Source organism: Takifugu rubripes, chromosome 3 (genome assembly GCF_901000725.2).
Source record: "Takifugu rubripes chromosome 3, fTakRub1.2, whole genome shotgun sequence".
Classification (NCBI taxonomy): Eukaryota; Metazoa; Chordata; class Actinopteri; order Tetraodontiformes; family Tetraodontidae; genus Takifugu; species Takifugu rubripes.
Window position 1 is genome coordinate 9,087,588 of NC_042287.1, and position 25,181 is coordinate 9,112,768.

The 25,181-nt window shown below is 42.9% G+C and overlaps 5 protein-coding genes across 16 annotated transcripts; 1 reads left to right on the forward strand and 4 right to left on the reverse strand.

The window, feature by feature from the left end:
* Window positions 1–18: 18 nt before the first annotated feature.
* On the reverse strand, window positions 19–2,560 carry lamtor5 (late endosomal/lysosomal adaptor, MAPK and MTOR activator 5). The gene is made up of 4 exons (XM_003963104.3): window positions 2,399–2,560; window positions 2,244–2,305; window positions 1,580–1,697; window positions 19–333 (listed from the first exon to the last, which is right to left on the reverse strand). The coding sequence occupies exons 1-4, from the start codon at window positions 2,431–2,433 to the stop codon at window positions 273–275; spliced, it is 276 nt and encodes a 91-aa protein (XP_003963153.1). The 5' UTR covers window positions 2,434–2,560; the 3' UTR covers window positions 19–272.
* Window positions 2,561–4,247: 1,687 nt separating this feature from the next.
* prok1 (prokineticin 1) lies at window positions 4,248–6,118 on the forward strand. Its single transcript, XM_003963205.3, has 3 exons — window positions 4,248–4,434; window positions 5,338–5,463; window positions 5,674–6,118. The coding sequence occupies exons 1-3, from the start codon at window positions 4,288–4,290 to the stop codon at window positions 5,815–5,817; spliced, it is 417 nt and encodes a 138-aa protein (XP_003963254.3). The 5' UTR covers window positions 4,248–4,287; the 3' UTR covers window positions 5,818–6,118.
* A 1,657-nt stretch (window positions 6,119–7,775) lies between these two features.
* LOC105419984 (uncharacterized) lies at window positions 7,776–10,090 on the reverse strand. 3 transcript variants are annotated; one of them, XM_011621943.2, is made up of 6 exons: window positions 9,950–10,090; window positions 9,559–9,867; window positions 9,367–9,493; window positions 9,182–9,294; window positions 9,056–9,099; window positions 7,776–8,921 (listed from the first exon to the last, which is right to left on the reverse strand). In XM_011621943.2, the coding sequence occupies exons 1-6, from the start codon at window positions 9,978–9,980 to the stop codon at window positions 8,754–8,756; spliced, it is 792 nt and encodes a 263-aa protein (XP_011620245.2). In that variant the 5' UTR covers window positions 9,981–10,090; the 3' UTR covers window positions 7,776–8,753. The 3 variants fall into 3 exon arrangements, with proteins under 3 accessions (XP_011620245.2, XP_029690110.1, XP_029690111.1); XM_029834250.1 differs by having other exon boundaries at window positions 7,776–8,924; XM_029834251.1 differs by having other exon boundaries at window positions 7,776–8,971.
* Window positions 10,091–10,231: 141 nt separating this feature from the next.
* On the reverse strand, window positions 10,232–20,340 carry LOC101071262 (zinc finger protein 335). Of its 10 annotated transcripts, none has more exons than XM_029833995.1 (29): window positions 19,985–20,042; window positions 19,481–19,612; window positions 18,608–18,801; window positions 18,255–18,531; window positions 18,075–18,152; window positions 16,080–17,213; window positions 15,795–15,977; window positions 15,538–15,702; window positions 15,205–15,460; window positions 14,927–15,104; window positions 14,727–14,839; window positions 14,621–14,639; window positions 14,359–14,475; window positions 14,204–14,280; window positions 13,935–14,095; window positions 13,630–13,850; window positions 13,430–13,529; window positions 13,252–13,337; window positions 12,920–13,176; window positions 12,696–12,810; window positions 12,417–12,614; window positions 12,124–12,266; window positions 11,897–12,036; window positions 11,676–11,767; window positions 11,502–11,588; window positions 11,325–11,408; window positions 11,183–11,242; window positions 10,991–11,096; window positions 10,232–10,872 (listed from the first exon to the last, which is right to left on the reverse strand). In XM_029833995.1, the coding sequence occupies exons 2-29, from the start codon at window positions 19,560–19,562 to the stop codon at window positions 10,760–10,762; spliced, it is 4,836 nt and encodes a 1,611-aa protein (XP_029689855.1). In that variant the 5' UTR covers window positions 19,563–19,612; window positions 19,985–20,042; the 3' UTR covers window positions 10,232–10,759. The 10 variants fall into 10 exon arrangements, 9 of the variants coding, with proteins under 9 accessions (XP_029689855.1, XP_029689860.1, XP_029689859.1 ...); XM_029834000.1 differs by lacking the exon at window positions 19,985–20,042 and adding an exon at window positions 19,131–19,183 and having other exon boundaries at window positions 19,481–19,498; XM_029833999.1 differs by lacking the exons at window positions 19,481–19,612; window positions 19,985–20,042 and adding an exon at window positions 20,199–20,340.
* A 1,028-nt stretch (window positions 20,341–21,368) lies between these two features.
* Window positions 21,369–25,181, reverse strand: mmp9 (matrix metallopeptidase 9). The gene is given in 13 exon segments (NM_001037870.1): window positions 21,369–22,049; window positions 22,124–22,227; window positions 22,302–22,452; window positions 22,531–22,670; window positions 22,752–22,947; window positions 23,044–23,199; window positions 23,288–23,461; window positions 23,549–23,722; window positions 23,815–23,988; window positions 24,100–24,228; window positions 24,319–24,467; window positions 24,580–24,818; window positions 24,959–25,181. Coding segments are annotated over 13 exon segments (2,037 nt in total). The 5' UTR covers window positions 25,097–25,181; the 3' UTR covers window positions 21,369–21,936.

Sequence of the window (25,181 nt, forward strand, 5' to 3'; positions counted from 1 at the left end):
CAACAGTCAGAACTCAAAGAAGCAGAAGAATACTCAAAGTCAAAATAAACTTTATTATGGATGTATTATTTTACAGCACACACATACAAACATAATGACTCACTCTGTAAAAAACAAAACAAAGAAAAACACAGACAAGCAAACCAAAGCAAAAACCAACAGAAACAATGACGTATGAGATTTCGTCGACATAATTCTACTTCAGAAGTTCACTCAGAATCAGATTGTGTGACCATTGCTGTGTGAAAACGCTTCCATGCACATCTTCAGCTTCAGGACGCCATCTTGTGAACCGCTACTGTGATGGTTCCATGAGTCCTCACCAGAATGGTTCTACCAAACATTGGAACAGAAAACAAACAATTCAAAGTCTCCAGATTGGACTATAAAAAAATTATTTGACATGCGGGGGGGGGGTATTTTCTTTGTTCACTGTTGCGGTTTGACACAGTTTAATGGGATTTTTCAACCTGCCATAAGGACACTTTCATGACAAAATCAAACTACACTAAACAACATGCGCACAAAAAGAACCTGGAGGATATTTTATTAGTCCACTTTAGTCTAAAAACAGACTCATTTCACCGGGAAGAAGCAGCTTCTTCCTTTTCACGGGTACCCCCTGCACTAAGTGCCATCTGTCCAGAGGGTGGCAGTACAGACATACAAATCCAAAATTCTAGTTGATCCCAATAAATTAGAATATCACCAAAAAGATTATGGTGCATAGTTCATGAAAACCAATAATTCAGTTGTAAAAACGTTCAATATTAAAGGTCCATGGTGTCATTCTCCAATTATCTAAATAACAGCACACCAACAAAGGTCTCCTGAGCCTTCAAAAGGTCTATAACTCTTGTTTAATAGCCAATCATGGAGAAGACAACTGACTTAAAAGCTGTGCAAAAGACCATCATAAAACCTTTAAGTAGGGTTTTTTTTAATAGGTTTTTGGAGACGGAGCTGGTTGTTCATAAAGTGCCGTATCCAAGAACATTCATGGGACGTTGAATGGAAAGAATAAGATGTGTTAGACAAAGGTACACAAGCAGCAAAGATAACAGCAACCTTGTTTGGTAAACAAGGCCCTTTTAAGAGTTATGAGAGAACTGCAACGGGAGTCAGAACCACCAGATACAAACATATCCAGGACATTGCCTACAAGAAGCTTCTTATCTCATCAGTTCCAAAGTCAGCACAGACACCTAGCAGGATTGTTGAGATTACTTCATGCTTCCTTCTGCTGACCAGCTTTATGGAGATGCTAGTTTTTGTTTTTTCTTTTTTTAATTTAGCAAGACTTGGCGCCTACACACTGGACCAAAGGCACCAATATCTGTTCAAGGATCCCATGACCCTGTGCTTGATTGGATACCAAACTCACCAGACCCCAATTTGAATCTTTGGGGTTTAGACTCATCTAAATTGATTCTAATTTTTTGAGATGCGCCAGTACAATCTTTTTCCTCCTGGGTACTTTCATTTTGGTTAACTGTGTAGTTCCTCTATACAAGTATTAAATAAACCACCCTAAGTTAATACGTGGATGTCAATCAAAACAAACCCAGAATAAACTCACCCTGACTCACACTCGAGGCACACAGTCGGAGAGTCTGTTGGATCTCTGGTCAGAGCTGAAGCTTGCTTTGCTAAAACGGAAACAACTCCACCATGCTCATCAGAGAGAGAGCCACGACCTGGAAATTACATTACTCATTAGTCATTACTGTAGGATCTGTCGAAGCAAAAGATGAGGAAATTCATTATGAAAGACACCCCTAAAAGTGTCACAGGTGAAAGTTGCATCCACAATTTGAGAAAAATGTCTATGGTTCAATGACTTTTTTCTTCTATGGTATTAAATTGTGATAGAAGAATATGCCATATAATAAAGTTTCAGTTACACGAACCGGTTATAAACTGATTAAATCAAGTTTCAATGGTAAAGTAATGAGTAAAGAGAAGATGTAACATGTTAATGTAGCACATTGTGTAAACATTTGCCGTTCATGTTATGAGGACAAAAGACTGACAGTTGGTCTTTATCACGACGCAAATGTTGAATTTGGAGTTATTTAAAAGATTTCACAGAATAAATCATGAAAATCCAGGCAGACTCGAATGTTAATCAGAGATTCCATCTTTGTGCCACTTAAAAAGCAAACACACAGAAGCGTCCAGGGTTGCATTAAGTTTTTAAAAGATTAACTAACTAAATGTTATGTGACAATATATTTTCTCACAGCCCAGATTGTGTCCTTGTTGGTCCGTGCAAAGAACACCAACGACTGCTGGATTTTTCATCCTGGCAACAAAACAGGCAGATAAGATTATTAACTCCCCTGAAATATGGCAGTATTGCAAACATAAACTCAAAGACAGTCTAAAATCGACTTACGTGTCATCAAGATGTTGCTCCAACGTCGATTCCATTATTAGCGGTCGCAAACAATAGCTAAATTTAAGGCTTATGAGTGAAGTTTTGTTGTTTATACTAAAGACATTAGTGAGGCTCAACTTCCGGGTACCGTCAGATGACTGTCACGTGCATTACGGGTATAGGGGAGGATCAAATTACACGAAGAGCGAAGCAAAGACCGCAACGCGAGGCGTAAAATGTAATAATGTAATAGAATATAAACTAAACTAACATGTGCTACGAACTGCATTTTGTGCAAACACTTTTAACAATCATTTGGGCTTATGAACTTATAAAAATGAATAACACTAACAAACTAAATCTAGCTTCGGACAAGGGTTTCATTTTTCCAAGCTGTGAAAACAACATAATATAAATAAAAGTTTCAGAAAATAGAAGCAGACATAGATGAGTTGAAGTTATGCAGCCTTATCTTCAGATCATATTATCGAAGGATGGAATAGTGCAAACATTTATCAATACTTATGTGTCTTATTTAACTTTAAAACTAGATTTATTTTAACCATAAAACAGCAGCATAGTTTGCAGCATTTAGATGATGGATTTAGGTAATGTTGAAAGTTAGCTGCAGGACAGCGTCTGGTCTCAACACCAGGTTTGATTTCATGCCTGTCCCAGCATGAGGAGACTTTTAAGGGCTCCTGCTGACAGGGCAGAAATGGGTGGATGTAATTATTGCTCCTCTGCTGTGTAAAAATTTATCACCCATGCAGCAACAGCAGCAGTGTAATGTCCAGATAAGTAACCCATGGGGTACATTTTCTCTCTGCTCCTCTAATCCTGTCCTTTCCTCCCCTCTTTGCTCGCTCATATTTCTCTCCTCACTCCTCCTAATTCAGAGGCTGAACTCTTCTGCTGACAACCTGCCGCCCATCACTGTCCGAGACAGTCACGTAACCACCCTCACATAAGAGAGTGTGTGTTGCATCACATATGAAATTGTCTTCATAACACCTGCACATTCTTTATACACAATATCGTAATAATGATTAGAATAGCTGATAAATTATCAGTCCCACATCTCCCTCACAACAAATGTCCAAATGAGTTGAGGCCAAGCTGTGCTGACTCACGGTCAGTGTATCATATCCCTGAAAAGTAATATATAACTACCGGTAGTAAAAGTACTACGTAATAACTCAGAGAATTCAATCAGTTATATTAATCTATGACATTGCTTCTGAAGAATATTAGTTTATACTTACACATAATTTTAAACAGTGCATCTTTTTCAAATGACATTTTGGATAGAAAGTGAATTTAACATTAAAATAAGTTGTGTTTCCTTTTGTTATGATGCTATCCTCCACTTGTGACCTTAATGGAATGTTGCTTTCAGACCTGAAAACCAAGTGATTTAATATTTAAGATTATGCCACTGATGACTATATAATGTGCAAAAAAAAAGCAGCTTCAGATAGCCAGAGATTTGGATCTCAGCATGTATTAACTGGTGTTCTGACACAACTAATGAGCGCTGTTTATAGCATGATGGCAGATATCCCGTAATACAATCAGCAGCAATGCTTGGTGACCTGCGATGATTCCCAAGTCTGCAGTAATTTTCAGTGGTGATAATTAGTGTCATCACAGGCGGTTCAACCTGACACGGAGGTTAGATCTGATGGTCTCGTGTCAGGACACGCTGATATCGAGTTCAACTTTACCAACCTTTGGTTTGATTACACCTCGCCAGAGGAGCAACATGTCAACGCTCCTGAGCAGTTTAGGAGGTCTCAGACGTAGGGAAGGAGGAGGGAGGGAGAGAGGGATCAGGTGGGTGTGGGCAGCGGATAAAGAGAGGGACAGAGTGTGGGTCCCTCCCTCTGACAAGGTCCACATCACGGATGCAGTGTGAGGTGCCAGGGAGAGAATTTCTGACAGTGGTGTTGAAGGTGGTGTCAGTATCTGTTGCTGTCATGGGCTTCAGGGCCGTGCTGCTCTCCTTCCTGCTGGTGTCCCTGAGCTGGTCCAGAGGAGCCGTCATCACAGGGGTGAGTCTCACCTTTGGAGTGCTGATGGACACTTCCTGTCCATTTACTCCATCTATTTCTACTGTAAAACATAAAGGTAACAATCTATATTTACTATCTAAAATAACATGTTCTTTTAGCTTCAACTTAAATGGACTTTCACAAAATCTAACTCTAATTTCATTCATTTTATACTTTTAGTGCTTGATTTTGGCTTTGACTTTAATTAAGTCCTTCATTTATTTACCATACATTCACACAGTATTTAAAACTGCAGACAAATAAAAAGCCAACTATTAGTATTGTTAGTGTGTAACTCGTTTGTGATTAGTATGAAAAATGCTTGTTACACACATATTCTGGACTAAATGGGGCAGCTTGAAACGACGTGTTTGACAAACATTCCTCAAATAGTGAATCTGGAATAATCAGAAAACCAGTGCCTTAAAACACACTAACACAGGAAAGTTTACCATGTTAATAAACTTCAGTAGGAATCAAGTGTAGCCAGTTTGATGTACCTACAATAAATAAATAAATCCCTATATATATATACATATCATTTTATCAGGACCGATGTCTAATTTTTGAATCAGATCTTATTTGTTTACAGACAGAGCAGTTTGCATTTGTAGAATTGTTTTCTGAAATTGAATTACAGCGGTAACAGGCCACATCCTCCTCCTCTTTGTCCGCTGGAAAAATAACAGGAAATTATCTTGCTTCTCTGATTGGTATTCATTTGTAAATAGATTACAGGGATGACAGACCATGGATAAAATGGCCTCACTGTATCCGCATGAGAGAATGTCACTATTAGCATAGAAACAAAATAAAAGTAATTTGCTGGCATCAAACGAAGCCTCTTCTTCCACCCCTCTTTTTCATCCCCCCCTTCCCCCTTCCTCTGCATCTATTCTGCAGGCCTGTGAGAGGGACGTGCAGTGTGGTTTGGGTCTTTGCTGTGCCGTCAGTCTTTGGCTGAGGGGTCTGAGGATGTGTGCCCCCAGAGGACTGGAAGGGGATGAATGCCACCCCTTCAGCCACAAGGTGGGTGTACCACGTCAACACACATCCACTCTGAGATTCTCAGATCATATCAGGCGTCGACAGGTGGGCTAATCTCACGCGAGGCTGCAGATAACTGCAGTGGATATTGATCCTGTCCACAAGCAATCAAAGCCATTCATCGCCTGCGTCACCTGGAAACAACAACTCTATCAATCTTTAAACTAAAACACCCCCTCTTTCCTACTTCAGGTGCCCTATCCTGGCAAAAGACAGCATCACACCTGCCCCTGTCTGCCCCACTTGGTGTGCACCCGGGACAGGGACAGCAAGTACAGATGCACCGATGACTTTAAAAACGTGGATCTTTATGAAGTGGGGCAGACGTTGCGGTGAGGAGGGATCAAAAAGAAAAGTGACCGATGGGCTATGGATCAGATAAATCTATTTAATCTACGCTAATGGTTTCCCTTATTTGTGCTCTCCATGCACTATATATATATTCAGTTGATGTAAACACAATAGATAGCAACTTGTAATAGGTGCTGCTTTATTTAAATAGCTTTTTATTTATTAACACTGTCATGAAGGTATAACTACATGTTGTTGTTACTTTTTCTGTTGCCTAAATAAACATGATGTGAGGTATGATGGGGTGAAGGTGTCCCTTCCACTGAACAAGAAGATTTTACCAAAATAAAATATCACCAATCTGTCATCACTTTTGATTTTAATGACTTTTTTTTGTGCTGAAGGTCAAGGCATGACAGCAGGATTTGATATCATAACAATGTTAATTTAGGTCAGAAAATAGATCAGGATATTTGAAGTATATCTCAGAGTTCAAGGGTTTCTGGCATTCCACAGGGTTCTCTGAATGAGCATTTGTGTATTTGCATATAAAACTAATAAAGACATATAAGAAGTGCTGAAAATAATCATGTTAAAACTTTTTTGTTGATATTCTAAACCCAAAATAAATCAAGTTTTCATTAAGGCATGACTATAAGGGCTATAACTTGATAAAAAACAATCATTTTAAATTTAAGAACGGAAATGGCAATGACGGCAAAAGTAACATTGATAAAAAGGCTGACAAAACCCAAAACTAGAAATACAGGTTTGTTTTGCAGCAAGCCGTAAGCACTTCAGCAGTCCTCCACCGTCACAGACAGTCCATCCAGTCCTGGCTGTCAGGCTGGAGACACTGCTGAGTTAACGAAAACCACTGGAAGAAAATACAAATGTATTTACACTTCACCCAGGCATATCTCTGTGGTCTGCTGAACTGCAGCTGGCACTCTCCGTGCGTGTCCTTGCGGTCTCTGTGGCCAATCAGACGTTTTGTTTTAAATGTAGCTGAGCCTCTTTTCACGGGCGCCACGGCTGGAGGGAATCTTGGGATCGCTCTCTCTCACTCCCTCCTGTCTTACTTGTTCTGCCTCTTTTAGGCAGCATGAGTTGGTTCTGCCACAGGACTGGAAGCTCTTTGACATCATCACATTTGTTATTTTACTTGGATATAGCAACAAAGAGCCGTGACCTCTGACACCTACTGGCAGGTACAACGAAAACACAGCGAGACGCACAGTGCCCGACACCTCCCGGACTAATAAACCAGAGTTCTTCCCTGCATCGATGACACTGGCACCTTTGTGACTGTTGGCCCAAACAGCAACGTGGGCAACGTGAAATCCTGACCTGGAGACTCAACCAACCAGTATGGAGAATTGAGTCATGCCATCCAACCATCTGAGGTGAATTTTCCCCATTTTCTGAACCCAGAGTAAACGGACCTTTAACGTCCTGACGTCAAAACTCAAACAAAAACAATTAAGCAGGATTCGCTCCCTTGCTTTCACTGGAAACCTGTAAAAGTACCTCTGCTGTGACACGGTATCCAGCTCGTCTTTGTGCAGGTTACAGTAAACTGCCAAATCGACCGGAACATGCATGATGTCACGCTTGCCCTCAACACAAGCATTCAGCATCCCTGACAACCATTGCAACACACTCTTATACACACACTGGTTGCAAGAGTGACTCTGGCAGCTCTGGGTACCAGAAGATGTCTTCAACAAGGAACAATTGTCATGTTGGATTCAAAGAACAGTACTGAGGCATCAAACAGTCGGTGTGAATGTGGCACCTCTCGCACACAAGAAGCGGCTTTTGTCGACGAGTTCTGTGCTGCACTGAAATGTCACAGGAATCAGAACACTCTTTTCAGACCTTTCAGTCATTTGCTCTCAAAAGCTTGACATTTTGTAGCAGGACAAGAAGGATCAGCAGGGTTTTTTTGTCCGTATGATGGAAGAAAAGAATGAAAATAGACATCTGAGGAGCGGCGGGTCGAGTTTTCTCGCCGGCTGAAGAAACAGATAAGAACACGCACTGATACAACAAAAGATACCCCGGTGACATGAGCCAGCAGCTGTGTCACTATCTCAGACTGCGGGGAGAGACCACAATGTTCTGAGAATACCACATGGGATTACGTGTTCTGTCCTAAACAGATTTCACTTGAATCATTTTATCTGTAGGATTTTTGACAACGGGCATAGATACATTAAACGAGGCCTTTATGTTCCTTGAACTGTCCTATGGTTTTTGTTTTTCATTCTCTTTCCAAAGAAACAAGTAAAATACAAAGAAACATCCTTTTTATTTATATCATTAGCATCCTTTATGCTACGCTTTTCAAATTTGCCTGGATCCCCCTTTTTTGGTGCTAAAACCTTACACCTTTATGCTACAATAGCCTTGACTGGACAAACTGAACTAAAAGCAAACTTTTATGTACACCTCTAGTCTGGAAATTTAAAAAATGGCTTGATTACGGGGGCGGGGCTCATGGACTTGCCCAGTAACACCTCGTTTACTTGACCACGTTTGCCACGGTGAGGTCATTTATCACGACCACCGTGGTCCAGAGCAGCACCAGGTTGAACTGCAGGGAGCAGCCACGCTGATTTGATGGACAGGTATCTATTTTTATAGGGCGGGAAGCGGGGGGGACTGTGGTTGTTGGTGATGAAAGCTGCCTCCATCATCGGCAGTCATTCTTACATTTTAAATACGTAATACGCCAGAGTTGGATCACAACAACCAACAACAATAATTCATACCTAGTGGTCACTCATCAAAAATGTCCAAGCTGCAGCAGCAATAAGATTTTCTCTGACACTCTGGGAGAGGGAGGGTTTGAAGAAAGGTATTGGAGTCATGCAATCTGCACTCTCATCACTAGGTGTCGCCAGACCTCATCCACAGAATCTTGAAAAAACGGTGCTTTGACCATAATTTGCCGTCAGAAATTGCTTCACATGTCTTCACTGGTGACATGTCAGGACTGAGTACTCCACCGACTCATCAGGCTCACTACTGCAGTTTTGGTAGCGGCCTTCAGCTTGTGCTTCTTGCATCCTTGGATTTTTGCGCACCTTTGCCTGCTCCACTGTGGTGAAGTCCACTGTGGTGTAGACTACTCCGCTTGTTTCCTGCTGGAGACAGTGTTCGTCTGAAGTAAACATATTTTTGCGGAAGAAGCCTGGAGCGTAAGAGTTAAATAAGTAATTTTTTTAAACCAAGTGACAATGAATCATAGCCAACGTGTTCCTTGTTCAGCACTTACCACATCATCTTGTTTTGATGACTCGTGCGAAATTTCACATTTGTCTATAATAAAAGAGAATCTCTATGAATGGGCACAACTAAATAAATAAATCTCTTTTTTTCTTAATTGATGATAAGCACTCACCTAACCTTTTGGCCTTGAATCTGCAGAAAATGACACCGATGATAGAAGTTATTAAAAGCATCGCTGCCATGGTGACAGTGATGCTGATTGGCAGGCCAAGACTCCAGGAAGCCCTGGAAGGAAATACAGTGGTTTAAATGGGTAAACCTTTGAGGATCAGGACATTACGTCTGCTGAGTGAATACCTGTTATCATCACCGAGGTCTCCATCCTTCACTGCTGCAGTGGATTGTGGGAGTGTTGCTGACGAGGTGCCGTGCTTGAGAGTTGGTGTTACTGATGGCTGAGACTGAATGTAATCATCCGAAACCTCTGTTGATGCGGTATTATAATCAATTTAAGTAACGAGAGGCACAACTGGCTGCGATTGCACTTACCAGACAGCTCCACATAGTAGTCGAGATAAACGTGTTGGAATCCCACCACCATGCATCTGTAATAACCAGCATCCTCAGACCGGACATGAGAGATCTTAAATTCTATCCAGCCATCGTCTTTAGCGATTGTGACTCTTCCTTTCAGTGAATCAGAGGTGAATCCCGTGCTGTCCAGCAGAAAGTCGCACCTTCTGTAGTACAGTTTACAGCAGGACTTGTTGTAAGTGTTGTAAAATGAATGGAAGGTCAACATCAGGACGATGGGTTGATAGGTCTTCATCCTCTCCTGCCCCTGCAGAAACTGAACATCTGGAAAACAAAGATCATTATTACACAAGCTGTACCGGTACTCTGCAGTGGACTAAAGAGGAAAGTTGCCGATGCTCCATACTTAAAAGAAACAAAGGAAATAAGAGCTTCATCTTCTTTGTGATGATCGATGAGATTTTTGACCAATTTCTACCGGATTTTTGTGGCTCTGAAGTTCCTCCTTACAAAAGAAGAAGTTCAGATGTTCTGCTATTGCATTCGCTGTATGAAACATGATGTGAACAGCAAAGACAACCCTATCCGGAAAGGACGGATATAGGAGGCCGGCCATAAAAGCAGAGTACCTGTAGTCAAATTTTGACTTCAGGAAATGGATTTTAAAAAAATGCATTGTGCCCACGGAGAAAGTTATATACACAAAGTGATTTATTTGGTGTCAGCTTACATCTTATTAAACATTTCATAAACACCTAATTAAAGACACATCCTCCAAACATAGAAGACAAATGCAAAACATATATACAAATAATATAATTAAAGACAATGTACAGTAGTAGCATTCTAGCATTAAACCTATTTGATTAGAGATCAAAAATAAACATTCAACTTTCATTCAAAAACTACAAATTTGACTTGGGTCAAAGGTTAACCTGGGCAGCAGATTAACATCTATAGCCTTGTTGAACATATCATTTTCTCTGATAAAGCAGATCAACCTTGTCTGAATTCACTTTTACACAGAGGGTGCAATACCCCTGCAATACTCTGAATTTGCAAAATGCAGCCAAAGCCAAAGACAGATGATTCTGTGGAGTTCTTGATGCTTAGCAGGCAGATGGATGCATAAACAAGCCGCTCTGACATCTCGGAGCCGTCCTGTTTCGATCCCACTCCGAGCCGATCTTCACCCCGCTGGATCAAGAAAGCTCATCTATTCGTCTGTAAATGTGATGACGTCATACTGAATTCCTTGCTGCTGCAGCTGCTCCAGCTGTTCAGGGGTAGCTTCAGTGTAGAGGGTCTGTGTCTGCATCAGTGCTGCATCTGCATCAAAGACAGTCCACAACATTACAAAGTCTTTTCTGCGTAATAATCTTCCAACAGTGAAATGGAGATCCGAATAAAAATTCAAAAGTGTATTTTTTTCCAGAGCAGAGCTGACCTGTCACTTCGGAGGGGTCGCCGGCCTTCAGGTCTTCAGGGATTACAATCTGTTGCTCTGACCTCACCGGAAGATATCGGATCTGTCCGTCATGACTTACAGCAATCTGGCCCCAGATGGGAGATGAAGACACTGTTTGTTAGATTACAAACCTAACTCTTCAGTGTTGTACATCACCAACATCCACCTCACCTGCTGCTCCTGCAGAAAGGTCCCATCATGCTCATATTGGATGATCTGACCATCTGGCATCTGAGGAACAAAGCAACAGTCAGACCTACACGCTTACACCTCTAACCTCAGTTGTGACACGGCCTCCTGAGGTAAGACTGACCTGTATGTGGCTGCCATCAGATACTACAACATACTCATGAGGGGTCAAGTGGGACATTCCTTCCTGTGAAATGATGTACTGGACCTGACATTACAAAAGAGACAATACAGCCGCAGTAAAAAAACACATGTTTACATCTGATGTTCATTTGCTGGTATGGGCATAAGTGACTCATACCTCAGTTACCTGGTTGTCTCCTGTCATCAGGTGCTGAACTGTCTGTCCATCTATGGTGGTTATTTGCTGGATGTACGCACTTTCCTCCTGTTATAGGCACACATGGGTAGATTTACAGTGCAGCTTTTCATAAAAGAACCGCTGGAGAGGATAGATGTCCCGTGCGGAATATACCTGATCTGATGGTTCCTGAGCTACAATGATGTGTTCTTGTCCCAGAGCCTGCAGCCTCTCTGGAGTGAGCGCTGTCTGGTGTCCCTGGAGGGCTGTGAGACACAAATGACTCAGCGGTTGGAGATTTCTGAAACGTTTTCCTTGTTTTTGTGCAGCTGATGTCTGTTTAGAGTACACCTTAAGAGTAATTCAGCTACAGCAGTAATGAGTTCATTTCTTACACTGCAACGTGGCGAGGGCCTCCTCGTCACTGTTAACTATGATGGTCTGCTGAGACGTGGAAGTGGGATTCTTCCGAATCAGATTTTCCTGATTGTGGAGGCGCTCCATGTGAAATTTCAGATGCCCATTTCGATTAAATCTGAGGTATCAGAGACAAAACCATGAATATAAAGTGTATCACTATCACTCGAGCAGCCTGATGATGACACTTATATTGCACCTCTACCTTTGTCCACAAAGCTTGCAAAGAAAGGGCTTTTCATTGGTGTGTGTCATCATGTGCCGACGCAGGTCCTTCTTGTTCTTGGAGGCAAAGCTACAGGTTGGACACTTGTGAGGACGTAGATATGAATGCAGCTCCATGTGGGCCTAAAAATATGCAATAATCCTGAAGATTGTTGCAAGAAATACAATGCAGAGTTTGCACCAATTGCATGCTTGTTTATATCACAAACATGGAGTCTGGAGCCCACAGTAGCACCATAAGAATGTTAAATGTGTTGATTATTTGCAACTCACCTTAACCTCAGGCCAGGAGGTGGAAGTGAAGTCGCAATCAGGACACTTGAAGGTGTTTGCGTCCAAGTGCGCCCTCTTGTGGTTCTCCATGTCAGACCGTCCGTGGAAAGACTCCATGCATATTCGACAGGAAAACCTTTTAGTGTTCACACTGGGGGAGCTTACGGCGGATGGCGAGGCAGGAGCTTCACTGCTCAGCTGATGGAGAACAGACACGGTCAGAGAGGGACTTTACTTGTTTATTCTAACAACATATTTCTAAATGGCTTCTTCAATTACCTCCACCTGTTGAAGGACACCATCAGACAGAGTTGAAGCCAGGTAGAATCTTTCGCTTTTCATGTTCTCCGACTCAGACACTTCGACAGTTGGAGAACCCCTGATCTCCCCATTACTGCATTAATAAAACAGTTTTTAAAAGTTTGTTTATATTACAATCATTTAAAGCCCCATTCTGTTTTATTCAAAATAATTCCTAAAAGAGAGATAGAATGCTATGTCACCTGTTCTCAGGGCTCTGATTGTCTTCTGTGTTCTGTTCCACCACAGTGAATTCCTCGCCACCCTCGTAGGCTTCAATAGCAATCTGAGTGACTTCTCCTGTGTCAGAAGCGGTCTCCTCATAGGCCTCTTGGAGGACCGTCTCCCCGTTCTCAGACACATGAAAGGTCACCACCTTCTGCGTTTGACCCGGTGTTGTCGTCACCGTACTCCAGGTGCCTTTTTCTAAAGCTTTGTCTTCTGAATTTACCACTGCAACCTGGATGAACATGGTGGGGCAGTTTTACTCCACCTGACTGTGTCTGTGAGGGCAGTTAAGAGTCAAAGCACCAACCTGTAAAGCGTTTCCAACCAGCTCCCGAGCATTGCTCATGTTCAGCAGCAGGTGAAGGGCATTTTGTGCTGATAGATCAGTTTCAGCTGAGGAGTACGTGAATAAAATTGACATACATGTCAAACAACAGCAGTATTACAGTAATCTCAGCCTCACTCTCAAGGACAGTAATGCCAACCTTGTTCATAGATGATGGTGGTGTTTCCCAAGGTGTCCTGGGACACTGAGGCACTTTCCACACCTTGCATGGCTTGCAGTGTGGCAGAATCCACTGTGACCTTATATAAGAGCATAAAAAATCCACAAAATGTAAAAAATGCTACAAATAAATCCAAAATGGGGTAGTGATGCAAAATAAGAAATGTATCACAAGCTCACAATGGTGCGTGGCATCCCTGGACTGCTGTCATATTGTTGTTTGAGCTCCTCAATCTGCTGCAGGGTGAAGAAAGGTCTGCGCCGCCTTCTGGCAGGCTCCTCGGGGTGGGCCACAGACCACTCCTCAAAGGCCTCAGGGTGACGGCACTGCACGTGGAGGCGTAAATTCTTCCTGTGCTTGGTCATAAAGTGACACATAGTGCAGGAGAACGGCTTCTCCCCTGTAGAGAGCACAAACAACCTGGGCATGAGTCCACAGGTCAGGTAAGGAGGGCATATGATGGAGGGCTTTCACCCAGACTGACCTGTGTGTTTGATGGCCAGGTGGGAGACCAGGAATTCTTCTTTTGATGTAGAATATTTACAAAAATCACATTTGAAAGGACGGTCGTTGGTGTGGGACAACTGATGGTTGAGCAGCAGCTTTTTGTTCTCACAAGTGTATTCACAGAATTCACACTTGAACCTGCCGTGTGTGAAAGAAAACAGTAAGTACTGAGGAGTGCATGATATGAGAAATTCATCTATCAACTATGAGCTGTAAAGTGCTGAAATAACAATGCTCAGTCATGACCTGCTGTCTCCCAGACTCTGGATATGGGTCAGTAGGTGCATTTTGAATGTGTACCGTTTCTTGAAGGATTTGCCACACTGTGAAAACAGTGACAAGACGACATGTTATGCACAAAATCATTTAAGATACTGACATTTACGACCTTCATCACTCACTTTGTCACACATGTGTGGTTTTTCTGAGCTGTGTGTCTTCATATGCTGGGTGAGTCTCTTCTGCATGGGATAAACCTTATCACACACAGGGCAGAGAAACTCAGACGCCTTTGGTGCCTGAAAAGTACCAAAACAACTGCTTAATGACATCAACTAAAATGTACAAAATGAGTCAAAATAGAGACAGGTTCTACTATAGCAATTAAAACTGTATTTAATGTAGTGCTCCAAGGTTCTAAAGAAAAAGCAATAGACGTCTTACCATCTCTGTCTTTCTTTTCCTGGAGAATCAAAAGAAAATATATTTATAACCTGAACAATCATTTTGTAATCGCTTTAATACAGAGAATATTGTTGGTGCTACTTACTTGTCCTTGTTGTGAACCGCTGAGTGGCGAAGGACATCTTTCCTGTACACACTTGAGTAATCACACTCCTCACACTTGAAGGGTTTGCTGCCCTTGTGATTGAACATGTGCTCCTAAAAACACAAGCCGACAAGCCTTTTAGCGCACGCCTGTACACTGAGGTCCGCCAGGATGTTTGTGCTCATCTCCAAGCAACCAACCTTGAGCGAGGACCAGCGCTTGCAGCGATAGTTGCACTGGAGGCACTTAAATAGTTCCGGGTCATTGCCTTCATGAGAGTCCACATGGAAGCGCAGATCTTCTTGAGTGAGGAAGCGGGAGCCGCAGATCCAGCAGTTGTGGGGTCTCAGGAGTGGCCTGATGGACTTGAAGCAACGACTGGACAAAAAGAAACAAAACAAATAAAATATTGGCTTCCAGCGAGTGAACTCTAGTACTACTACAATATAGCAAGAAAAGTTTTAATAAGCTGACTTACTTTCTATTAATGTATTTCTTATACTTGTTGCGCAGAAAATGTTTGGAAGGGCGCCCCCGCTTGCTCTTGTAGAGCTCTTCTGGCTGTGCATTGGAAGAAGGGTCTTTGTTCTCAGAATCTGACTGGCTAACCGCCGCCTCTGCTGTTTCTTCACTGGTCGCCATAGTCGTACCATTATTTAATCCAGAAGAACTTGCTTCCTCAGGTGGACTTGTATCTCCATCCATCTTTGACTTCTTTGCAACATCCTCTGCTTCTGCATCAAGGGTACATAATTCAATATAATATGCAATTGAGGAATGGGAGTTTAGATTTACTAAAAGTGGTACAAACCTTGCTCATTATAACCTTCATCCAACAGGCTGTACTTCCTCGGCCGGCCGACTTTACGCCGAGGACGCCCCTGAGATGAAGAAGAAATAGGAGGCGTGGACTTCTTCGGAACCGGGGGTGGCCTTCCATCACAATCTGCATCCGCCGGGTTGTAGTCACTGTCATCTGAGTGACGGAACAGAGGAGCGGGGCAGGCGAGTGAATGATGGACACAATTCAGACAAAGTGATTTTTGGTGTTTGATCTCTCCTTCTCACCTTCGGGGTCATCAATGGCACCAGCATCCACAACATCGTCTTCATCTTCTTCAGCTTGCTGGGGCTCAGCAGCCTTCAGCTTTGCCGCCTTCCTCTCGATGGTTTCTTCCCGCTCTGCCTGCTGGCGGGCCAACATTTCACTTTTAGTTGGACGTCCGCGCTTGCGCTTCTTGGTCATGTCCCCTGTGAGCAACAAATTTAAGTGCCGAAACATTTTTTTTTTAAAAGTAAGTAGACGACTTTAAGTCTTTATTGTACATAGAAAACCAGACTAATCACACTGACCTGCAGGCTTAAAGTGTCTGTCTCTCATGTGGTTAATGAGTGTGTCTTTAGAGGCACTCTTATAAGGACACATCTTACACTTGAATTGCTGTACGATCACCACTTCCATCATTTCCTCCAACTCTGCCAGGTTTGGAGGGATCTCTCTGGAGCCGTCTGCCACTGTTGATGTCTCCATTTCCCTGTCTACTTTGGCCTCATTCTGTGGCGCCTGGGATCCTTGGGGCTCCTCTTGGCTGGGTGAGCAATGTTGGGCTTCGGGCTCAGGCTCCGGATTGGGGTTGTAAGTCCCACTGCTGCTGATGTAGGGCCCAGACTGACTCTCACTGCATTCCAAAGCCTCAGGAAGTCCAACTGACCCTGCCGTGTCCGCCAGAGGGTGGTCTGACGAGGAGCTGTCATCAGCATAGATCGAGGCCTCTCGGCCATTACTGTTTTCCATATAACAAGAAATCTGGTGTGGCTGTTGGGAATGCTGTGGCTGATCGGGATCCTGGTTCTGCTCATCATCTTCGTCGTCATCTGTTCGCCGATAGCGAGAACACCCAGGTTGTTCAGAGTCGGCAGCTGCAACACACTCGCCTCTGTACTCGGCCCCATACTGCCGACTTGTCTGAGTCTGATGATCCGCACTGCTGTCAATGTAACTCCGAGAATGGTGTGGTCTCTCACCATCGTCCACTACACATTCCAGATATCCAGCACTGCATTCAACCACATAATGGCCATGGCTGGTTGCGTTTGAGTCGGCACCACTGCATTCTACATATCCAGGAAGGTCCTGATTACTGGTTTCCTCGTTGTAGTCAGGGAAGCGTGACTGCGAGCGTGTCTGGTCGGGCCCCTCACTTGAACACTCTACGAAGGAAGATGAAGATTCCTCTGTCTGGTCTGGGCCATCACCACTGCAGTCCATGTACTGTGAGGGGTGGGAGTGCTGGGGCTGGTCGGGCTGACTGCTGCTGTCCTCTGGATAACCAGAATGACCGGGCCGATCATCAGGCTGGTCAGGTTCAAGGTTGCGCTGCAGGTCTCCCTGATCTACACAGGTAGATGTGGGGCCCTCTCCAAGAGCTTCTATGGCTATACGATTAGACAGTGCTGAAGAGGACATCTGGGCAACCATAGGAGCACCTACAGTACACAAAACCCATCATCAAAAACATCTCTACAGGTAAGAAGATTTAAATAATGTGGGCACAGAGAGGAAAAACTGTTTAGAGCAGGGGTGCTCAATACGTCGATCGCCATCTACCAGTCAATCGCCAAGGTACTGTTGGTAGATCACATAACAATTAAAAAATAAGATGCCAGTCTATCATCCATCCCGTCACTTGATTGATATACAGGGTAGCCAGTCAGATGACATCTGAATATTTTTGACACTTAGGTCACTTTGCATGCGCAAACAACGACTCTAAGTGCAGCAAAGCTAACAAGCTAGCGAGTTTGTTATTGCTAATTTTTTGCTTTAGTTTTTTTATCTTAAACTTCAGAAAGGGTATTAAAATGAGTGGGGGAGCTGGACCAAGTAAGAAGAATAAAACATCACTTTCATAGGGAACGGGAGGAGGAATTTCTTTCATGATGACACTTTCAAAGTGCGTTTGCCTCATCTGCCAGTCTACCATCACAATACCAAAGAAGGAAAATGTGGAGCGGCATTTTTGGACTGTTCATGGAAAATACAACACTGAATTCCTGCAAAAAGTGAGATGAGAAAGAGAACGGGGAAGGAACTAAAATCCCAGTTGTTTTCCACAATGGCAAAAAATATACAAAGTGGTTATGCAACGTATATAAACATAAACTGTAAGAATCCTCAATAGTTTTCTCAATAAATATAATGGGTTGATCAATTTGACTTGGTCTACTTTCATAAATAGCTTGCATGCTGAAAAAGTGTGAGCACCCCTGGTTTAGATCCTCTCTAGAAATTCACTGCTGAACCATCTGAGCAGAATATTTAACACATTCTGTCACCTGTAAACATACCATCATCTGGTCCTTGTAATATCAGATACTGGGTTGTCTCTGCGCCTCCATCTTCTGCACTAGTCACAGCTATGCAACCTAATCAAATAACAGCAGATAGGATTAGATGTCTGATTAGATGATACTTTTGTTAAATATGAATATAACAGCAACAAATATAAATCTGTGCCAACAGTTTACCATTCATCATGTCAGGGCCGATGGTGGACTCGATGATCTTATCAATAGCAGACCCCAGATCTGACGAGGTAGAAGCAGTTGAATCAGAAACCATCATGGCTCCTTCAGAAGCAGCACTGGAGTGGACCAGCACTTGAGCTGACTCCGACACCAGCACTGACTGAGTCACCGTGGAGACACTTGACACGCTGGTGGACTGGGCCACAGAAGAGGAATCTGGGAGGTGCACCGATGAAACTCTGATGTCTGTGCTTGAGCTGGTTTCTGGTATGAATACCTTTAAAAGAACAGAATACGATGACACGTTTCCTCCCCCTTATGCATGCACAATTTATTTATATGAAAACTCTTACCACAAGCCTCTCTGAGCTCTGTCCCACATGGCAGTCGGACTCTGGAGCCTGTAGATGGGAGGCAGCAGCATCACTGCTGTCAGCAGACATGGCCTCTGAAGACTCCATACCCATGCCACTCTCAGACGGCTCCTCCATTCCAGAGGGGCCAGCATCACTGCTGCTTTCCACTTCATTCTCCTCTGAATCCATAACTATATTAAAAAAGTATCGGACAATTTGTCAACATTTAATGAGTTTGTAATGTTAACTGTTTAGTGTTTAACACATATGATAATGTATAACTTCACCGAAAGTCAAATGTCAGGTCATGTTATTTGGCTTCTGCAATATGATTTAATGCCCAAATGTTCATGGAAAGGCAGATGGTTGCTCAGAGAACAACAAATATAAGATGTCCCAAATTTACTAAGTGGGGTTTAGTTCGGCAGTTTGATTTTCAATGTTCGAGCAGATTCTTTCTGTGTTTGTGGCAAAAGTTACAAAAATGTTTAATAGTCAATTCAATAAGCACAACAGAAACCTTTAATTCCCACACTTTCAGCAGGTTGTCCAAGCAGTAGACATCAGCAAAACCTGCAATTTTCCCCAAGATCAAGACTTAATAATTGAGCTGAAATACACATATATAAATCAGGAAGGGGTCCTGGCCATGAACTTTTTAAAAGTATATATTTATACGAACCAAAAAACAATGGTATACTCAATATTTGCCAAAATTACAAATATTAAGAATAAATCCTAACTCCTTTGTAATTCACAACTACTTAGAAAGTAACTTGGAATTATAACCCACAAATATAGTGCAAAAATTATAGGACAAGCAACAAATAAGGGAGAATTTATATGACAAAACTAAGAGGAAAAACGAACCAAAAAAACATTTAAGTGAAGTGGAGGAATCCTGGCTGTGAACAATATGGAAGAACTTGTGGAACTTGGTCAAGAAATGCATATCAGGACAATAGTGGTGGTGTTTTCAATGTCGCTGGACAGCGTTTGTATCTAGAGGTGAAAAGCACACGAGTCATCGCTTATAAAACACTGACTGACATGTTAGATCACTGTGATTATTATAGTAGTGTACGCGTTTACAGCATTTGAGGACATGTAAGCCGGCCCCGTCACTGACGATACATCAGTCGGAGCTAGTGCAAGATATACTGAAATTGCTAACTTTAGCATTTAAGTGGCTAACACATATCCGTGTCACTTTTGCTAAATGTTGATCCGTTGGGCAACTCAAGCAGCAGTAATGTTTTGTGTAGCCTTATTAATGGGAAGTTTGAATGATTAAACAATACAACACGATAAAAACAGCACACTTCCACAAACTATCGCTGTCGTTTAAACACGCCACCATCCACCTCGGCGTACTTTAACGGTTTGACAATGGGCCTAGCTGCCCGAGATCCTGCCTGCTCGACGCCGCCATTTTGCGCCACTTTACGGGCTTTTACACTCAGGCAATCTAAAAGCTCTACTGGGGACCTCGAGGGCCTCAACAGCAACAGACCGCCCTAATACTCTTCCTGAAGAAAATAAAAATACATTCATTTTCCGGCAATATATTCTCCGTTCATTTTCTTACCGTATGTATTCGTTTGGGAAGGTATCCTTGGCTGCAGATACGCTAAACAGAACAGATACGAGTAACCGACAATTCTTCCTTCATTCTAGTCGGGCGCCATGAGACTCTCTTTGCTTCTTGTCCTTGCAGCCGGAACTTGTTTATTCATTTTTGCAAAAAGGAACTTAAAGGTTAAATGAGCGTGAATACATTGATAAGTATTGTTGTATACGTTAGGTGATAGCACAGTCCTTAAAAATTTCCATCAGTTTCTGTGAAATTTTGTTTTTTTTTTTATTCGATGGACTATTGTTTTCAGAGGAGGGCGCATTACGCAGCGGTATGCGGAGTAATACACTGCTAAAAAAATTAGAGGAACACTTTTTAATCAGAGCATAGCAACCTATCAGTCAAACTTCTGGGATATTGATCTGGTCAGTTAAGTAGCAGAGGGGGTTGTTAATCAGTTTATGCTGCTTTGTTGTTAATTAAACCAACAGCAGGTGCATCAGATGGGCAACAATGAAACGGCCCCCAAAACAGGAATGGGTTTCCAGGTTGAGACCACTGGTACTTATTTCCCCACCTCATCTCTTTTGGCTGATTTTTTACTGACTGACTTTCTACTGCTGTAGTTATTTATTTGGCTTGGATCAACATCTCTGTTGATAGCATGGTGCGGTACCTGGACGCTAGAGAGGTTGCGCAAGTAGACCAACTCCTCCAGGATGACACATCAATACGTGCTGTTGCAAGAAGGTTTGCTGTATCTCCCAGCACAGTCTCAAGAGCATGGAGGAGATTCCAGGAGACAGGTAGTTACTCCAGGAGAGCTGGACAGGGCCATAGAAGGTCCTTAAACCATCAGCAGGATCGGTATCTGCTCTTTTGTGGAAGGAGGAACAGGATGAGCACTGCCAGAGCCCTAAAAAATGACCTCCAGCAGGCCACTGGTGTGAATGTTTCTGACCAAACCATCAGAAACAGGCTCCATAAGGGTGGCCGGAGGGCTTGACGTCCTGTAGTGGGCCCTGTGCTCACTGCCCGGCACCGTAGAGCTTAGCATTTGCCATAGACCACCAGAATTGGCAACTACACCACTGGTGACAGAAATCCATCATGTAGTCAGATCTTCAACCATTGAAGTTTAACTTCTTGGAGAATGAATGAGGAAAAAAACAAGTTTTTTAACTCTTACTGAATATTTATTGCTTTGACAGATCAAATTTTTAATACAAAATGCTTTTGCCTTATCAGCAAAGGATACACACAAGCAATTGTTTTCCAGTGCAAGTAAATGGCTTTAAGGCCTTATTCACAATGATATAAAAGTGGAACAAAACAAAGAGGACTAAGGACACAATGCGACATTAGATATTGCAATAAATACCAAAAATAATCCAATACTGTTTAATGTCTGAGCCAGTCAGACCGAGGAATAATTTAGCAAACGTGGTATTTGATCCAGATAGCTCTATGAATTGTTTATTTGTGTCACAGTTTTGACTGATGACATGGTGGTTTAAAAAATTGCCTTTCACCATGCTTCTCTTTCAGCATATGATTTAAATTTAGGCAAATGTAAATAGCAGAAGAAGACCAGCATCCCTGATGGTTCTTTTCACAACCCAGAAAGTACACACCTCATAACTATTACAAATCAGTTCCTGTTTTCTACCAGACACCTTCCCAGAATATGTAGATGGGTGCTACAGAAACGCATCTTCAGTTTGGCCCAATATCCATCTCAACAGTGAGCCTAGTAGGATTCCACACACTTGAGGATGTCATTTTTCACGTTGCCAACACGGTCCACCTGCCTTCGGCTGTTCATACGCCAGTAGAAGCGGTCTTGACAAAAGTAAGAGTTACCTAAAGTAGAAATATAGTTTAGGAATTTATGGGAAGGAAAAAGAAAAGAGATTTTTTTGTTTTTTTAAATTTACCTTTATATTGAAATACATCGTGGGCTTTATAGGGGACACCACCGAAGACAACATCTGTGTATTTTGGGTATCCTTTGTCCATTTTCTGGTCTTTAATATTAAGTCTGTAATGAACATGCACAAACATTATACCACAAAATCCAGTAAATGGATAGATTGCCATCCTTCCATAACTTACCTCCAGTAGCTGCCTCCACTGAAGAGCAACACTTTATCTTTTCCTCTTTGTAGTGCGCCCTCCACTTTCTGAATGCTGGGAGGAAGGCCAAGCTTCTCTATGCTGCGGGGTCCCATGACATTCTGCCCCGTGTACACCCAGAATTTGGTCCCTGCATACAAGAAACAATCATTAGGAATGTGACATGTATCTTTGGCTCAACGGGCAGTCTGCATGACAATAAGAATACCTGAGAAGAAGTAGATTTTCTTGGTCACAGTGTCCTCAAAGGCGGTATCAATGACAGCTGGCAGCTGAGGCCACTTCTCCGAAATAGCATGTGGTCCTTTGACTCCTGCATTACTCTTACTGGGCATCCTCCAGTAAATTCTGTTGGGAAAAACATAATTAACCAACTTTGATTTTTAATTTTTACTCTACTCTCACACAATAAAAGCCATCCTTGCTCACCCGTTTTTGAAGAAATGCAACTCTCCATTAATTGCAGTGATGGAGTCAAATATTGTCACTGCGCAGGCGTCCTGGCTTGGATCCACAGGTAGTGGTGTGGTGGTTTCAGTGGGTCGGTCTGTGCTGTCAGTCACGATAGGATCAGTTGTGGGGTAGATGGGTGGATTGGGGGTCGGCTTAGGGCCTGTATTACTTCCTGCAGAAAGTGTTGGTTGAGGAAGAAAAATGCTCAGAGGCTCACAACTGAAGTCTTTCTTAAGAATTCCTGCATGCTATTTCAATCCAAGCTTACCATAGAGATACTGAATGCCTTCAATGTCATCTTTATGCAGGGAGAAGTTTTCAACATAGCTGTACATTGGGTACATGAGAGCCTCTTTAATGGTGGAGTGTTCTAAGCCAAGCGCATGTCCAAATTCATGGGCTGCCACAAGGAAGAGACTGTAACCTACAGAACACATACGGGAAGTAGTGTCAGTACATAACAATGAGGAATGAAAGTTACAGCATCTTTGCTATTCTAATGCCTCCATTACCTCTGTCTGGACACAGGCCCCATTTCTTGTCTTGATCATAGTTAGCAGTGGTACTGCACCACAATTTGCCGTCTCCTCTGCCCTCACTGGTGCAGGAATCATACTCTTTGTCTTGGAAGATGAAAGGGAAGTGGCAGAGCTCTCCGTCAGAATTCCCACCGATAACAGCTGTATCTGCTCATGGTCACAAAAAAATCAGTGAGGACAAACAGGCTTTGACACCCTCTGATGCATTTGTTCGTTCCCTTCCCCGTTACACACCTCTGCTGGGACAGAAGCCATATTTCTTGTCCTCGTCAAAGCTCTTTGTAGTAGCACACCAGCGGAATCCGTCCGAACGGCCCTCTGAGGTGCAGCTGTCGTATTCCTTGCCCAAAAATGTGAAAGGGAAGACACATTTCTCTCCATTGGCATTTCCTCCAAATGTGTAGAGCACTGTCAGGGTGAGGATTATATCTGGGTGACGTAACAGCCCCAAAACAAATGTTTTCCCCGGTTTCCCTTATAGAATAATTTATTAGTCTTACGTTCACTTGGACAGAAGCCATATTTCTTGTCTTTGTCATAGTCTGCCGTGGTGGCGCACCATGGCAGATCGTCTAAGCGCCCCTCAGAGGTACAGTGCTTATACAGCTTGTTCTGGAAGCGGAAGGGGAAATGGCACATGGCACCCTCTGCATTTCCGTATAGAGTTTTCACAACTTGGGAGACAAAAACAAGGACAGTTTTAATGCAATTCATCAAGTGAACACAAGGGGGAGACGACATCATTTATTATGGTTGAAGCGATGTTTCTCTGAATGTGACAGTACCTGGTCCTTTTCCTAGAGTCCAGAACTCATCGTCATCAAAGTGGGCGTCTCCTTGCACACCCTCACCAGGGGGATAGGCGTGGGCCAGAAGGCCATCCTTACCATCAAATGGATAAAAGTCTCCATGGTCTGACCAGAACATGACATCAAATTAGACTCTTTTGCATTGTGTGACGGTCACAGGTGGCCACATTTATTGTGTTCAGCACATTTGCATACCAGTTTTTCCAAATGATATCATGATGTCAGCGATTCCATCAAAAAGGCGGGTGAAAGTCAGCGGGGTCACATCACTCCACACCTTGAAGGCCCGAACGAAGGCGTCATCAATCACAGAGCTGTCCATGTCGGGGGAGTAGTTTAAAACCCTGCAGATAAGAACACATCAGCAAAGATATTTAACTCTATATCTCCATAGATATAGACTGTTGTAATTCATGCATGACATTTCCAATATGATCAACTGTGTCTTTTGCTCACCTGTAAGTAACATCATTATGGTCCCATTTAAGGTCACCCTCAAATGTTGCATAATTGGCCACATCAGGAACACCACAGCGAGGTTGTTTCATGGCTTCGAGCGTTGTCTTGTCCAGCTCTCCCGTCTCCTTCAGCCCCAGTTGTTTCTGCATCTTCTTCAAAGCTTTGGAGGTGGAGATCACTGAATCTAAGCCACTGCGGCGCTGTATGTCAATGTAGCCAAACTTCTTCAGATAATTCTGGCAGGACAAGCAGAAAACCACACTAATTAGGAAGACTGGGATCAACATTCAGCTAATTACTGCCCTGCGCATCTTCAGCTCAAACAACGATGGGACTTTAACAGCATCAAGGCAAAATAGAACCATCTGCTACTTACATCTGCCAACTCAATGTCAGTCATGTTTTTGATGATGTCGCCTGGAAAATCAACAAAAACCGACTTGATGGGAAGGCTCCATCCATCCTGCAGGGTTACCCCTAAAACTACAAGCAGCACTAAAGTGCAGGATCTCATGATGGAAAAACAAAAACAACAATTCAAACACAGAAAAAGGTCTCTTCAGAAGTGGTCCTCCTTGTTGGCTTTGGGTGTTGTGTCT

What these genes read in the sequence shown, in the direction of transcription:
- lamtor5 (XM_003963104.3), bottom strand. Translation starts at nt 2,433, where the DNA reads ATGGAATCGACGTTGGAGCAACATCTTGATGACAC. An exon ending in GAGCAACATCTTGATGACAC is followed by an intron (nt 2,306 to 2,398) that starts GTAAGTCGATTT and finishes TTTTGTTGCCAG; the next exon opens with GATGAAAAATCCAGCAGTCG. An exon ending in ACAAGGACACAATCTGGGCT is followed by an intron (nt 1,698 to 2,243) that starts GTGAGAAAATAT and finishes TGTAATTTCCAG; the next exon opens with GTCGTGGCTCTCTCTCTGAT.
- prok1 (XM_003963205.3), top strand. Translation starts at nt 4,288, where the DNA reads ATGCAGTGTGAGGTGCCAGGGAGAGAATTTCTGACAGTGGTGTTGAAG. An exon ending in GAGGAGCCGTCATCACAGGG is followed by an intron (nt 4,435 to 5,337) that starts GTGAGTCTCACC and finishes TCTATTCTGCAG; the next exon opens with GCCTGTGAGAGGGACGTGCA. An exon ending in GCCACCCCTTCAGCCACAAG is followed by an intron (nt 5,464 to 5,673) that starts GTGGGTGTACCA and finishes TTCCTACTTCAG; the next exon opens with GTGCCCTATCCTGGCAAAAG.
- LOC105419984 (XM_029834250.1), bottom strand. Translation starts at nt 9,980, where the DNA reads ATGAAGCTCTTATTTCCTTTGTTTCTTTTAA. An exon ending in ATTTCCTTTGTTTCTTTTAA is followed by an intron (nt 9,868 to 9,949) that starts GTATGGAGCATC and finishes TTTGTTTTCCAG; the next exon opens with ATGTTCAGTTTCTGCAGGGG. An exon ending in GACCTCGGTGATGATAACAG is followed by an intron (nt 9,295 to 9,366) that starts GTATTCACTCAG and finishes ATTTCCTTCCAG; the next exon opens with GGCTTCCTGGAGTCTTGGCC.
- LOC101071262 (XM_029833994.1), bottom strand. Translation starts at nt 19,562, where the DNA reads ATGCATTTCTTGACCAAGTTCCACAAGTTCTTCCATATTGTTCACAGC. An exon ending in ATTACAAGGACCAGATGATG is followed by an intron (nt 17,214 to 18,074) that starts GTATGTTTACAG and finishes TGTGTACTGTAG; the next exon opens with GTGCTCCTATGGTTGCCCAG. An exon ending in CAGGGATGCCACGCACCATT is followed by an intron (nt 13,530 to 13,629) that starts GTGAGCTTGTGA and finishes CTCTTATATAAG; the next exon opens with GTCACAGTGGATTCTGCCAC.